A 15,154-nucleotide genomic window follows, 5' to 3' on the forward strand; every position below is an offset into this window, starting at 1 on the left:
CAACTGGGACTAGAACATGGTGTGCCGGTGCCACAGGCGGAGGATTAGCCTAGTGAGCCAGGGCGCCGGCCCACACTTTTTTTCTAATACCAAAATAATTGTTCAAATCTCCACACGAAGATGCTGTCATTGAAATCATCATGCGATATAGCAGAGTGCTGAGGAACGTTGGCTTAAAGCTCAGCTCTGCCACATTACAGCCCTGGGACCCTGGGCTGACCTCTCTGTGTGCCTCCGTCCCATCTTTAAAGGAGGTTGCGGTAAAGGTTACATGGAAACTGCCTAGCGCACAGCCGTGCACACAGTGACGGCTTTGTAAGATTCCATGGCAGTCATCGTCTTCGTCGTCATTATTATTACAATGGATATCATTAGTGATAAATGTCTCACGTTTTGGGATGTGCTGTAGCATTTCCTGCTAACTCATTTTTGTGTGTTAATAGCCAAATAAGTTTTCTAATGCCATGCAGGTAATCAGTAAGACCATTCGCCTGCAGAGGCACCTTTCATGTGTACTGCCCATTCCTCCTCTTCATCTTTACAATGAACTGGAATTATTAGGTGAAATAATAAGAAATTGCTCATATTTGACTTTCTGGACCTCTCCAAAACAACACTTATGTGGTTCAGCCTAATTCAGTCTGATGCTAGAGTGCTGGATAAAATTTCTCCAGGTATTTGGACCTTGTTCATGGGCTACCCATTGAAGCCTTGCTTGCTGTTGAAATCTCCCTTCTCCTTTCAGACCTGCCAGATCAGTGGACTGAGAGGCTAAAATTTTAGTGTCCAGACCAGGGGAGGCTGGGGCTAACATCAGCATATCCAAGCCCTCTTCTGCCCCTGCCCAGAGTGTAGGCCTCACACCCCCACCACCCTTCTCCCACGCAGGGATGGCTCCTGATGGCCAGGCATGGTGCTCAGTGCTTCCTGAGTGTTGTGTCATTTAATCTGCACAACAGACCTATGAGTTGGGTGTTATAATCTCCATTTGTAAAATGGAGAAACAGGGCCAGAGAATTGGAGTATTTTGCTTCCTGTGAAGTGATAAGTTTATACTCGGGCTTGAGAAAGTAAAATGCTTAACTTCTCTCCTTGCTGCAGTTTGGTGAGCTTTTTCTAGTTTCCATTATGAAATCTGTCTACACGAAGGCATCAGAGGTCCCTTGATGAGAAGTATTATATAAATTCAAAGCATAATTATTGATTGTACATTCTTTCATTAAACAAACAAAATATATGCTAATGCTAAATTCACTCCAATTTTCCATTTTGTCTTCCTTTGAGAAATAAGCCAATAAACCATTACACACTTAGCTTCCTGGGGAAATGAATTTAAATGTTAATATAAATCCTTTTAGAAAAAAACAAATTTTAACAAATAAGTATTTGAACAAGGAGGGTACTTAACCACGTTCAGAATAAGAAACGTTCAGTTCAAGACCCTTGGTGGCTATTGAGATAAGCTCCCTAAATTTAATATTTTATAATGGACTCACACCTCTTTTGTTAGAAATGGAGAAACAGAATAATTTTCTTTCCCCCTTTATTGGAATATATTTAAATCTCTCCAATTTTATTTTGCTAATAGGCAAGACAAAGTCTGTCCATAAGTGTATCCTGATTTATCACAGGTAATCCCACACGTTAACATTCATGTGCAGTACTTAACCTCAATTTAAATGTAAATTTTGGGCAACTTTGATGGCTTTATCTGAAAACTCTGAGGGCTCTCTTCATTAATGAGGCCCACACTAATTATAAGCAGTTTTGTAAGGTTTCCTGAAAACAATTGCAGAATTGACCCCAAAATGAACAAATTCACAATATATTTGTTTTTTCAAAAAACACTGGCACCCTTGTGCCAATTTCTAGCTCAGGGCTCTGCTCCCAAGACGTGCATATGGGAGGGCAGGTGGGCAGAACGCAGACTGAACGAACCACACCAAGGAGACCAAGCACAAGAACAGAAAAGGGAACTTAATGGAGTTTACCCTCAAACAGAACATTTCTTCCTGACCAAAGCAACAATATCCTCTTCTGTCTGAAAAAGATTCTACTATGACATGCTCTTGGCTCCTCTCTTTCTCATGATCCAAGCCAGGAATACATAGTTTAGCAGCAACTAATGAAAACAGCACCATTGAAATTTTCATGAAAGCAATACACACACAAACAACCCGAATCGTAAAAAGATCCGAAAGTCAAAACAACAAAAACCAATTTTCAAATACTCACAGGTACATCCACATACTTGGAGGCTGCCTTCACCTAGAGGGAAAAAGAGGACGAACGTGAGGCTGTGTTTAATGTTGCATTGTTCACAGCTCAATACTGTATCACCGTCAGAGTTAAAACAATATGCTTGCACATGGGCATGGCCATGAAAAACAAAAAGGTACTAAAAAAGAAAATCTGTCTGCTATTTTTTCTGGCCACAGCCACTGCTTTGTGCGTGTTTGTGTGTGTGTGAAAGAGAGACAGAGAGAGAATGTGAGAGTATAGTCTTACTCATTCATATCCTACTACAAGTATGGGAGTTTAGCACCTTCTTTTCTGTTTTAGAATGGAGACAAATGACTCTAGCTAAGACCAGGCTGCTTAGTGGAGGGTTCGCGATTCTAGAAAAGCCTAAGACCACTGAGATTTAAAAAAAAATGCTTATTTATTTTCACATACTTGAAAGGCAGAGAGAGAGTGAAGGAGAGAGAGTCTTCCATCTGTTGGTTCACTCCGCAGTGGCCAGGGCTGAGCCATCCAGGTCTTCCACATTGGTGGCAGGGACCCAAGCTCTTGAGACATCATCTGCTGCCTTCCCAGGACACATTACCAGGGAGTTGGATCAGAAGCAGAGTAGCCAGGAGTTGAACCAGCTCTGATCTGGGATGTGGGTGTCCCAAGCAGCAGCTTCACTTTCTGCTCTATGACACCCGTCCCCTACTGACACTTCTTGTGCTTAGGTCTATGTGTGAATTAGCTGCAGGTTGATCTAGTGGAATCCCTCAGTTCTTGGTGTTTATCAACTTGGAACTTAAAAAGAAGGGGTATGTTGGGTGGATTCCCCCAATCTTCAAACGAAGATGGATGCCTGTTGGTGGGAGTACAGAGCCTTTCAACGCTGTCTTGTTTTTGGCACAAAAAACCTCAGACAGGAAGGGCACATAGTGATTGTAAAATTTACTATCAGTTTTTTGGGTGGGAATGTAGTAGCACCATGTAAAATCTAAGCACAGGGTTCAGAGTCCGACTTGGGATTTGAACACCAGCTCTACCACGCACAAGCTGCGGGAACTTCAGCAAGTCATTCCCTCTCTCTAAGCTTCAGCTGTCTCATCTGCAAAACGGAGACCCCAACAGAACCCATTTCAGTGGGTTGATGTCGGGGTGAATGAACATCAAGTTTGGATGTGGTAACATAGAGCAAATCATCAGTTAAGCAACAAATCCGGGTGAGCTCTGGGTACTGTGAAAAGTTACCAAACAGGTGGTATTGAGGAGAAAACCATATGGGAATACGCTTGCTGTCCTATGTACTTCTTCTTCTTCTTCTTCTTTTTTTTTGACAGGCAGAGTGGACAGTGAGAGAGAGAGAGACAGAGAGAAAGGTCTTCCTTTGTCGTTGGTTCACCCTCCAATGGCCGCCGCGGCTGGCGCGCTGTGGCTGGCGCACCACGCTGATCCGAAGGCAGGAGCCAGGTGTTTATCCTGGTCTCCCATGGGGTGCAGGGCCCAAGCACTTGGGCCATCCTCCACTGCACTCCATGGCCACAGCAGAGAGATGGCCTTGAAGAGGGGCAACCGGGACAGAATCCAGCGCCCCGACTGGGACTAGAACCCGGTGTGCCGGCGCTGCAAGGCAGAGGATTAGCCTATTGAGCCACGGCACCGGCCCCTATGTGCTTCTTTTTGACTCAGGTCACACATGTGCCTCTAGGTACTGAACAGAATACACTGGTGGGCAGAGAGGGTTTCCTGTTGTAGGGGAAGCTATGAAGACTGCAATGCACACCAGACAGTTAGGATGTCTGTTTTCACCTCAGGTAGTCTCCCTCTGGCTCTTGGCTTGAGTAGTGATTAGTGATTGAGAGGATGTCACTTTCTATCTTTTGGCATCAGGATTCCTGGATTCTCCTGTCACAGATTCTCCCCTTTGCAGTGCTGAGTGCAACTGCAATTCAGTCATACTTTGTGAGATGTTTGCCTCCCACAGACTGTCATGAGGGCAAAGCTGTCAACCTGTTGACTCCCCTGAAACTTGGCTTAGAAATGGACCTTGAGGGGCCAGTGTTGTGGCATAGTAGGCTAAGCCACTGCCTGTGACACCAGCATCCCATGTCAGAGCATGGGTTTTGATCCTGTGTGCTCCACTTTCAAACTGGCTTCCTGTTAATGTGCCTGAGAAAGCAGGAGAAGACGGCCCAAGTACTTGGACCCCTGCTACCATGTAGGAGATCTGGATGGAGTTATAGACTCTTGGCACCATCTGGCCCAGCCCTGGCCATTGTGGCCATATGGAGAAAGCATACATAAGGTCTATCTCGCTGTCTATCTCTATCTCTATCATCTCCATCTCTCTATAACTCTGCCTTTCAAATCAATAAAAAAAAACTTTAAAGAAAAGAAAAAAAGATACAGAACTTGAAAATTTGTAAAGTGAAGGAGAAAGAGCATGACAGAATATGCTAGTGAGTAGTTTTGACTTCCAGATAATTGAGAAGTAGACAGGCAGAAGACCAGATTGAGAAATGACGGCATTGGTTAATATGAAAACCAGCAAGGTTGGATAGAAAGCTGACTGCCTGCTTGGCCCTGGAACAGACTTGATGAAGGCTTTCCACAGTTTGCACGATTACCATTTCTGTTAACTGATTCCCAACCTGAAATCTTTCTTCTCCATTCCTGCTCTAAAAATCAGTTCAGTAAAGAAGGGGACTTGCTTTTTTTCATATCTCCCCCAATAACAAGTATATATAAAATTTATTTATGTACATCTCCTCCCTCTTTTATTCTCACTCTTATATTTAACAGAGATCACTTTTCAGTTAAATTTAAACACCTAAGAATAATTGTGTGTTAATTACAGAGTTCAACCAATAGTATTAAGTAGAACAAAAAAAATACTTAAAGGGATAAAGTATTAAGTTGTACATCAACAGTCAGGACAAGGGCCGAGGAGATGTACAATTTGGGACATGCTCAAGCTGACTTGGTCCAAATGGTAGAGTTAGAAATGTTCCAGGGGATTCCAATTCAATCTCATCAAGGTGGCATGTACCAATGCCATCTAACTAGTCAAAGTGATCAATTTCAGTCCACAATTGATCATACTGATAGGTCTAAGAGTCAAAGGGATCAAATAAGCAAGACTAGTGTCTGCAAATACTAACTGATAGAATCAAAAAGGGAGAGAACGATCCAACATGGGAAGCGCGATACACAGCAGACTCATAGAATGGCAGATGTCCTAAACAGCACTCTGGCCTCAGATTCAGCCCTTAAGGCACCCAGATCTGGCTGAAGAGCCCATGAGAGTATTTTAGGCATGGAAAGCCAAGACACTCTGGGAAAAAAAAAAAACCTAAATGAAAAATCTCTGTGAGTGATATCCCAGTGGAAAGAATGGACCATCAAAGAAGGAGGTACCTTTCTCTGAAGGGAGGAGAGAACTTCTACTTTGACTATGACCTTGTCTAAATAAGATCAGAGTTGGTGAACTCAAAAAGCTTCCATAGCCTTGGCAACTCATGACAAGAGCCTAGGGAGATTACTGACACCATAAACAAGAGTGTCAAATTGTTAAGTCAACAACAGGAGTCACTGAGCACTTACTCCTCATGTAGGATCTCTGTCCTTAATGTGTTGTGCAATGTGATTTAATGCTATAACTAGTACTGAAACAGTATTTTTCACTTTGTGTTGCTATGTGAGGGTAAACTGTTTAAATCTTTACTTAATATATACTAAACTGATCTTCTGTATATAAAGATAATTGAAAATGAATCTTGATGTGAATGGAAGGGGAGAGGGAGTGGGAGTTGGAAGGGTTTTGGGTGGGAGGGAAGTTATGGGGGGGAAAAGCCATTGTAATCCATAAGCTGTACTTTGGAAATTTATATTTACTTAATAAAAGTTAAAAAAACAAATAAATAAAATGAATGGTAGCTAAGAATATGCTATTGTATAGCCTTTTCAGTACTTGAAGCTATCCCATATGGCTTTTAATATATTTAAAACATTTAAAATGATATCCTAAATGTAATATTTCATGAAAAAATAAATACATTAACACAGTTAAAAATGATTTATGTATTTTGAAAATATTTCTTTGAAATGCAGAGCAAGAGAGAGAGACAGGAAAAGGTAGAGATATCTTTTTATTTTTTAATTTTTTTTATTTTTGACAGGCAGAGTGGACAGTGAGAGAGAGAGACAGAGAGAAAGGTCTTCCTTTGCTGTTGGTTCACCCTCCAATGGCTGCCGCGCTGCGGCCAGCGCACCGCACTGATCCAAAGGCAGGAGCCAGGTGCTTCTCCTGGTCTCCTGTGTGGGTGCAGGGCCCAAGCACTTGGGCCATCCTCCACTGTCTTCCCGGGCCATAGCAGAGAGCTGGCCTGGAAAAGGGGCAACTGGGACAAAATCCAGCGCCCCAACCGGGACTAGAACCCCGGTGTGCCAGCGCCGCTAGGTGGAGGATTAGCCTGTTGAGCCACGGCGCTGGCCTAAGATAGAGATATCTTTCACTTGCTGGTTCACTCCCCAAATGGCAGCAATAGCCAGGTCTGGGCCAGGCTGAAGCCAGGAAGCAGAAACTCTACCCTGGTCTCCCACATGGGTGGGTGGCACCAAAGTACTTGGGCCATCTTCTGCCACCTTTGTGGTACTTTAGCAGGAATCCCTGTCACTGGAGCAGCTTGAACTTGAAGAAGTCTTCCAATTTGGGATTCTAGCATCCCAAGTGGTAATTTAATCCACTGTGCCACAACACTGGCACTCATGTAAAATTTAGATATTTTTTATTTTGTAAAAACATGTATATCAATATCTGCTACTTTAAGCCACCCTGTGACATGAAGGCTATTAATTATATCCACTTACAGTGCAGAAAACTAAAACCCATAGAATTTAAGAAATTTATTTGCCAAAGATCTCATCCAGAGGCAGAGAAGCCAGTATTCCCACATGACCGTCTGAGACTAAATTTCTCCTTTAGAACTTCTAGTCCCTCCATGCTGGTGCAACACTGCAACAAATCCAAGCATCAGTGGTCACAGCAGGTGTGGGCAAAAGAACTCTTCTCCACCAGAAATTTCCTCCTTGGCTCTGTAAAGTTGATGCTTGGCAGTCAGTAGCTATTCTTTGCTACGGTGAAATTGATGAATCTTTGTATGTGCATACTCTCCCACTAATCACTACCATGCAGTTCCAATCTGGAGAAGAGAACCTGTCAATCTACTCTTTTCAAGTCAGTTTGTAAAGATGGGGCACATTCTATCATGAATGAAACCCATCCTCTCTCCTATATACACCAGCCTTTATTTCACTGAGTTTGAGTTTCTGTCTGACAAAGGTTGCATTGTACTTAGTCTTACTGATCTTCCTCCCATTTTACAATAACACGAAAAAAGAACTCAGGGTAAATTTGGTTCTGTTATTATGTAGAGACATGTGGTGTATCATTTTTGGCTCTGGCCTTTGAACTTTAGAAACGATACTGATGAGCAGGACAAAGAGATGTCAAGAAGAATATTCTACAAGGGAAGCAAAAGAGAAGGCATCTTGCCTAGAAAAGGAAGAGTTAATGGAGAGAAAGCTACAATCTTCATATAGTTCATCAAGGAGCTCCCGTGTAGAAGGAATGTAGTTCCAGAACACAGAATCGGGATGAATGTCAAGAAATGACTGGTGGGCTAGGGTAGGGAACGTGTTCATGTTGTCACATGCCTGAAACACTTCCTACAGAGAGGGTACCACACCAGGGGCTGGAGGCTGAAGGCCTCTGTCCCATGCTTCCTGCCTTCCCTCTTAGCTGATATCTAAAGGCGCAGTCTCTCCAAGCGCTGAGTGAGTCACTCTAATCAACAACCAGTAACAAGAAGTAATCCTTCTTGAGAGCTTACTTGTCTGGCAATGGGTTACCTTCCCAACCACCTTTTAAGAAAGATTCTATTAATGATCCCATTTTATAGCTGAAGAAATTGAGACTAAGAGAGATGAAGCAACTTGGCTTGAAGTCACAGAGCTAAGTTATAGCTTGGAACTTCCCATGCTCTAAGTGGCCTATTATTCAGCTTTTACAAAAATCTATGGAGCCACTGTTATTGACCCATCATATTTAAGTCTTGTGCGTGTGTATGTGTGTAGACACAGCCTAAAATGGTTTCTGCAGGAACAGTGGATGAGGGATTTGAATAATTATCCACGCTGACACAGTCAGGGCAGAAGGTCCAAAACGGTTTCTCCGGCCCTGAATGTCCCAGCTAATTACCTCGCCCCTCCACCTGACTTAGCGTGTGTAGACAGGCTTAATGGTTTCTCTATTGAGCTCTTCCATTATTTTTCAGGTGCCCAAGGTAATCTTTTCATTGAACATTCACCATTCTGGGATTTTCACAATGCTGATGACTAAGGGATTTTCTTCTGCCTGGTCCTAATAAGGGGACCTGAGTTAATCATTGTGTAGCTTTGATAGGGAGCGCGGCAGGGGCTTAAACCACTTCTCTTGCTTCATTAGGGAAAAAAGCAACCCAGGTGCAGACCACGAGGACCTCAGGGTTTGATACTATTAAATCAATGCACAGACAAAAAAAAAGTGGATTAGGCCCTTTTTGCAAACAGAAATCTGGTGGGTAAGACTCAAAGATGGAAGGAAAAAAGAAGTCTGAACAGATACCACTGCATTAGTGACTGCCTGGGCTCTCCTTTCTCCCCACAGTCTGGTAAAAAAGAAAAAACCCAGGAAATGATTTATTCTCTGCACACGCAGACTCCACCCCACCTGTCTGACCTTGCAAGGGTTCTCAGTTGATTTCTCTTGCCCTTGCCTGCAAATAGCAGAGCGTACCACGATTTCAAAGGGCAAGGTTTCCTTCAGTGTTTGGCCTTGGAAATTTCTGCTGCAAGGCTAAGGATGCTACTCTGCTTCTTCCTCTACTTTCCTAACTCAGGTGGCCTTAGGGGTGCAGGTGCGCATGCGTGTGTAGGAGACAAGACCGCTCAGTATGTAAAAATACTACCCTGTGGCACCACCATCCCTAAAATAATTTCCTCTCTTATCAGTTCCATTATTATTTACATGTCATCATCCTGACATCTAGAAAGCAGGCCATATGAGGAATACGAGCTTATGTTTCTTTAATTGGTGTCTACATTGTCTGGTATCTACTAGTGGCTCAATAAAAATGGGTTGCTTAAATGAACTGCGGAGTATGGTGCTCTTAAGTCAGGGCACAGGTAGAGGTTCTCAGAGGTTCCTGGGGGTGATGTTTGTGCAATGGCACTCTTAAAGGACAACTATGCAAAGTGCGAGTAGGCACTATCAATTTAAAAGGAATTGGTATTTATTTCCTCTCTGAGAAGAGCTTAAAGGGTCTGTTGTTCTTACACACCCTGGGTAGTACAGTGGAGGTTGTAAGAGTTGGAGTCGAGTCAGGTGCATGGGCAGGCAGCTGGTTCTGTGTGGGCCAGGTGATGACTCTCTCTAGCTTCCCCCACAGAACAAGGAGATACTGATGGTAACACAAGTACCTCCTCATAGGGTGGTTCTATGAATTTCTAATTTAAAAAACTAACAGTTGTCTTAAGGGTTTCCCATGCACAGGATACTATTCTAAGCAAGTGGCCTACATGAAGTCTTTGTGCATGTAAAGGATTACAGTAGTTGGTATATGTAAAAGTCTTTGCATAGGGCCACGAACACAGTATGTATCCAATTAGTGTTGACCATTATTTGTATATTCCCTCTCCCCCACCCCTACCCCCAACTTCCAAAGGGGCTGATTCGATTGGTCAGGTTTCAGGGTGGTGGCTGGGCTGTGGTTGCTGGTGGGTGGGGTCACAATTGGTGTGATGTTTCTGTCTCATGATTAGAATGCTTCAGAGGACAGCATGGGATGCATTCTGCAGCCAAAGGCCCAGACATCCTGCTTCCCTTCTTATATGTTGGCGTGATACAAATGATACAGGTCCTCTTTCTCTGCCTTCTGTCTTCCCTGGTTCTTTTTGCCCAAACTCTCTCTCTCTTTTCTAGATTTACTTATTTATTTGAAATGCAGAGTTATAATATATATATATATAATATATATATATATATATATATATATATATAGAGAGAGAGAGAGAGAGAGAGAGAGAGAAAGAGAGAGAGAGATTGATTGATTTATCTTCGATCTACTGGTTCACTCCCCCAAAAGGCTACAATGGCCAGGGGTGGGCCAGGCCAAAGCCAGGAGCCAGGAGCTTCATCCAGGTCTCACACATGGGTGCAGGAGCCCAAGCACTTGAGCCATCTTCCGCTGCTTTCCCAGGTGCATTAGCAGTGAGCTGGATCACAAGCAGCCAGGAGTCAAACCCATGCTCATGGGGGGTGCCAGTGTTGCAAGCAGTAGCTTTTGCTCAGTATGCCACAGTGCCAGCCCCAAGTATAACCTCTTAGAAATCTGGAGACCAGGGTAGCATCCGTGTTCTCTGTGACAGAATGTAGACTGGAAGCCCAGTTCACAATGTGACAGCCTGCATTCAGAGATGCTTCTTCTGCATTCTTTTGCTCCCTGCATGTGCATGCTATGCCCTCCGAGTAAGTGGAGTCTATTCTTCCATCACCCTTGAGTCTGGGCTAGCCTGTGACTTCTCTGATCAGCAGAATATGATGGAAGTGATGCCAGGCCAGTTCTGAGCCCAGTCTTGAAAAGGGTCAGCAGCTTTCACTTCCTTACACTCACAAGCTGGCTACTTAATTGTCACTACCCTAAGCCTACCATTCTGCCAAAACTCAGACTTCTCCAAAGGGAGAAGCCCAGAAGGATGAGACTCCATAGGAGAAATGGAAGCCACATAGGAGAAACACCAAGGTATCAGACATCAGTCTCTGTCCAGCTCAGCCACCTACTTGAGTGCAGTCAATTGGGGGAACCCAATGAATGCCACATGGAGCCAAGGAAGTTCCTGGCTCAGCTCTTTCCAATTTCCAATTGTCAGCAAAATGAAACGAATGCTTTAAGCCACTAATTTTGGAATTGCAGCAATAGATAACAAAGACTTTCAAAAAGGGGTCACTATGTGTCAGATTACCCCTATTCTCTCCTTTGCATATATTTCCCTGGAGGTTGTCATGAGGAGGTTGCTAATGGTCTAGGGCAGGATTTGGGTGTTCCTAGGTCTCCTGGCCACAGAAAAATATCAGTTAAGCCCTCATAATTTCTATCATCATCTCTGTAAAGGGAGAATAACAAAAGTATTCTGAGAGTTCTTGTGAGGCTTAACAGATTGATGCCCTGTAAAGTACTCAACACAGAGCCTGGACCACAGTAAGAGCTCAAAAAACACTAGATGATATTATTACTAGGGCTTAGTTCATTCATGGTTGGCTAGGAGTTGACTGCCCCAAGTACATCTCATCAGTTTATAGACAAGAGGCAGGGTCAGCAGACTATAGCCTGTGAGTCAAATCCATTTGGCTGTCCAGTTTTATACAAACCATGAGCTAAGAATGGTCTTTGAGCGGTTGAAAGAAGAATCAAAGTAAGACTGTTTCCTGACATGTGAAACTTGCATGACATTGACATGTCAGCGCCCACAAATAAAGTTTTATTGGAATACAGTCATGTCTGTTTACCTATTGGCCATGACACTTTTGTGGTGTAAGGGCAAAGCTGAGCAACTGTGACATGCAGCTTACAAAGTCAAAAACATTTACTCTCTGGCCCTTGGCAGGAGAGGTTGTCTCACTTCTGGATTAGGAAATGACTGAAGCGGGAGAGAGTGGGGTGTGGGGAAAGAATCAGAAAATGTGAATTTCTAATTCTATTTTGACCATTAACCAGCTGATTGACTTTGGCTAGCTGCCTACCCCATTGGCCTCAATTCCTTCTCTATTATAACAGGGGCCAGGTTAATTGTTTTCTCCTTAGATTCCTTCCAAATTAAAAAAAAGGTCCGTGATTCTCACGTGGTGGACACCTCAGGTTCTAGGGTTGAATGTACAACTGGAGACAGTACCCACACCTTGAAAAGGTTATAAATACTCTAGCAGAAAAAGGAAGGCTATTAATATCTTAATATTAATAAGAGTTCTGGAAATAATGAGGCTCCAGGAAAAACTATAGTGACAGGCAAAGAACAAAAAAAAAAAATAGAGATAAACAAAACTCTTTCCACGGGTACCAGACAATGTAGCACGGAGCCATGGGGAGACTTGGCAAAGAGATGAAAGGATTAACAAGAGGCAGCATGTGTGGTGCATCTACCCACTGCCCGGCACTGATTTAGGGGCTTCTTGTGATCCACCTCACTTACTATTCTTAGCAACCCTCTCACTGCAGGCTCCTCATCTGTACCTTTTGGGCTGTTACGGGGATTGATGAAGATGATGCAATAAAGCAGAATACAGGCACACAGCAAGCTCTGGGGACACGCTGGCTATTGTCCTACTACAGTGAGACATGCCTGTCCAAAGCAGCAACCTTTCCATTTCTGACCATTAAAGCCCCTCTGCTAATTTTCCCAGAATCCCTGCATTTGCCTGTATCTTTGCTCCATGCTATCCTTTATGGTGAAAACAGAGTGGGCAAGTATGACATCCAGATGTATACAGCCTCTGTGATAAGCACCGCTCAGGGCAAGAACAGGGGAGAATCTGTGCCTACGTTATCGCCCCATAGGTTGGAAGTATCTGAAAATGGATATGAGATTTCTAATAGGGATTAGAGACAGTATAGGGAAGTGAGTCTCTGGACCTGAATACCTAGGGGGTGAATTCAAATTTTACCAGTTACTAGACAAGTTACTCAATCTTTCCGTGCCTCCATTTCCTCATTTGTAAAATAGTGAAAATGGAATTCTTCATAAGGTTGTTGATTTATTTACTGAGTTCTTAGAACAGTCATGGGGCATAGTAAGAACGATGTGTCAACTCTTTTTATCACTTGTGCTGGGAAAACCAGACTGTTCTAGTTAACTGAACTTCTGCATTAAGGTTGGTCTGACCCTGTTCTCCCTAACAGCTACACGTGGCTATTCACATTTGAGTGAATTTTTCAAATACAGTGAAAGATTCAATTTTTTTTCTTTTGCTAGCTACAGGTCAGTGGCTTCAGAGTCACTGTACCTAGTGGCTACTGTTCCAGAAAGCTCAGATCTATGCTATTTTCATCACTGCAGAAAGTTCTAGAAAAGTGCTAGTCTAGACTCCAGATATTCATCAACACAGGCTACTATGTTTTTGAATGATAGGAATGAAAAAGTATGTGGTTCAACTCCCCTATTAGAACATGAAATTATTTGGAGGAAGAAACATGGGAATGGAAAGGCTATGGGTGCCAAGAATCTCCTCCTGTGGGTACAACAAAAAATAAAGGTGGGTGGGCATAATTTCAAGTTCTAAAGGTACTAAGAAAGAAGTAACAACACTGATAAAATGGTAGCATGAGGAGGGTAGAGGTGAAGGAGGTGGAAAATGGGAAAGTGAGCGACAATTCTATTAATTACGGTGGGGCTGACCAATCAAGAAACAGCAATGACTGGACCTGTGGAGTAGCAGGTTAAGCCTCCACCTGCAGTGGCATCCCATATGGGCTCCGGTTCAAGTCCCAGCTGCTTCACTTCCTATCTAGCTCTCTGCTATGGCCTGGGAGAACAGTAGAAGATGGCCCAAGTCCTTGGGCCACTGCACCAGCAAGGGAAGACCTGGAGGAAGCTCTTGGCTCCTGGCTTTGGATTGGCGCAGCTCCGGCCATTGCGGCTAATTGGAGAGTGAACCAGCAGATGAAAGACCTCTCTCTCTGCCTCTCCTCTCTCTGTAACTCTTTCAAATAAATAAATCTTTTCTTTTTAAAAGAAAGAAACACCAATGTAAAAAAAGTATTTATAAGGGGATAAAATTTGCTTAAAGTGTCCCTACTGAGGGAAGGGATTGAAGGTTGAAAGGGGTAGGACAGAGAACAGTTACTTTATAAAGAGTTATGAGTGTTTCTGTACTGTTTCATCTTTTAGCCTTGCATTACTTCCGTTAAAAAAAAAAACTGTTAAAAAAAGAATGAAACATACGATGGAATTTTCAAGCTCTAGGGAAGAAAGGCATTTTGTGGGAAATCACCTAGGGTGATTTCCTCAAGGACTTAGGTTGTGAAACCATGGTTTAGAGATACGCCCTCAAAAAAAGCAAAGCAAAACCTTAAGGAGCCCCTCCCCCCACCTGCCACCCCCACCCCTCACCCCACCCAGCACATAATCTAGATGCTCTATGTGCATCTTGGGAAGATGAATAAATTCTAAGTGCCAACTGAGGGACCGACTGCTTGGGTGCGACAGAATGTATGAGTGGGTGGATGTACTAGGACTGTGTGTGCGGGTGAGCAATTGAGCAAACCTCAGTGGCTCCTGCTTGAGGCCAAGTGACAATGACAGCTAAAGCCCCTTCCAGCACTTTCTGAGGACTAGAGAAAAACACAAGCCTGGAAGTATGTTCCCAGCACGCTGTCACCAGAGAGCCTGAAATGCCTTCTTTCCCTGCCAAGATCAAGGGCATGCTGGCCAGTGGTGCAGAGCTAGGTCCAGGTAAGCTCTGAGCTAAACACTCCATGGAGCCTTGTCCATCTTCCCTCTGTTTTTTAGGAAGGTCAGAGTTTATAAATGTCGTTTTTACAGATGTAGGAGCTGTGACACCAAAATTTCCTACTGAGTCATTCGCCAGATGTCCATGGCTCAGAAAAATGATCGCCAGTTTTCAAAATTGAGATCACATTTGAGAGAAAAGAGTTAAACATTGAAATGTTTAAAAATAAGTTGCCTATAATTGGAACTGGTGGTGAAAAAATTGCCAAGAGCAAAAAAGAGAATATTGGTGAAGTTCTGTCTCTTACACCTGCTTTTTCAATTACTGGGTATGTGACCTTGGGAAAAACAATTGCTCAGTTTTCTCATCAATAAAATTGAAATAGCTTAT

At 43.3% G+C, this 15,154-nt stretch overlaps 1 protein-coding gene across 8 annotated transcripts in view; it reads right to left on the minus strand.

Moving 5' to 3' along the window:
* Window positions 1–15,154, minus strand: part of CADPS (calcium dependent secretion activator) — a 506,306-nt gene that overhangs the window by 46,544 nt on the left and 444,608 nt on the right. For all 8 annotated transcript variants that reach the window (XM_062200191.1, XM_062200192.1, XM_062200188.1 and 5 more), the window contains one exon: window positions 2,236–2,268. In XM_062200191.1, the coding sequence (XP_062056175.1) occupies window positions 2,236–2,268 (33 nt within the window). The remainder of the gene's footprint in view (window positions 1–2,235; window positions 2,269–15,154) is intronic.

Source organism: Lepus europaeus, chromosome 9 (assembly GCF_033115175.1).
Source record: "Lepus europaeus isolate LE1 chromosome 9, mLepTim1.pri, whole genome shotgun sequence".
Lineage (NCBI taxonomy): Eukaryota > Metazoa > Chordata > Mammalia > Lagomorpha > Leporidae > Lepus > Lepus europaeus.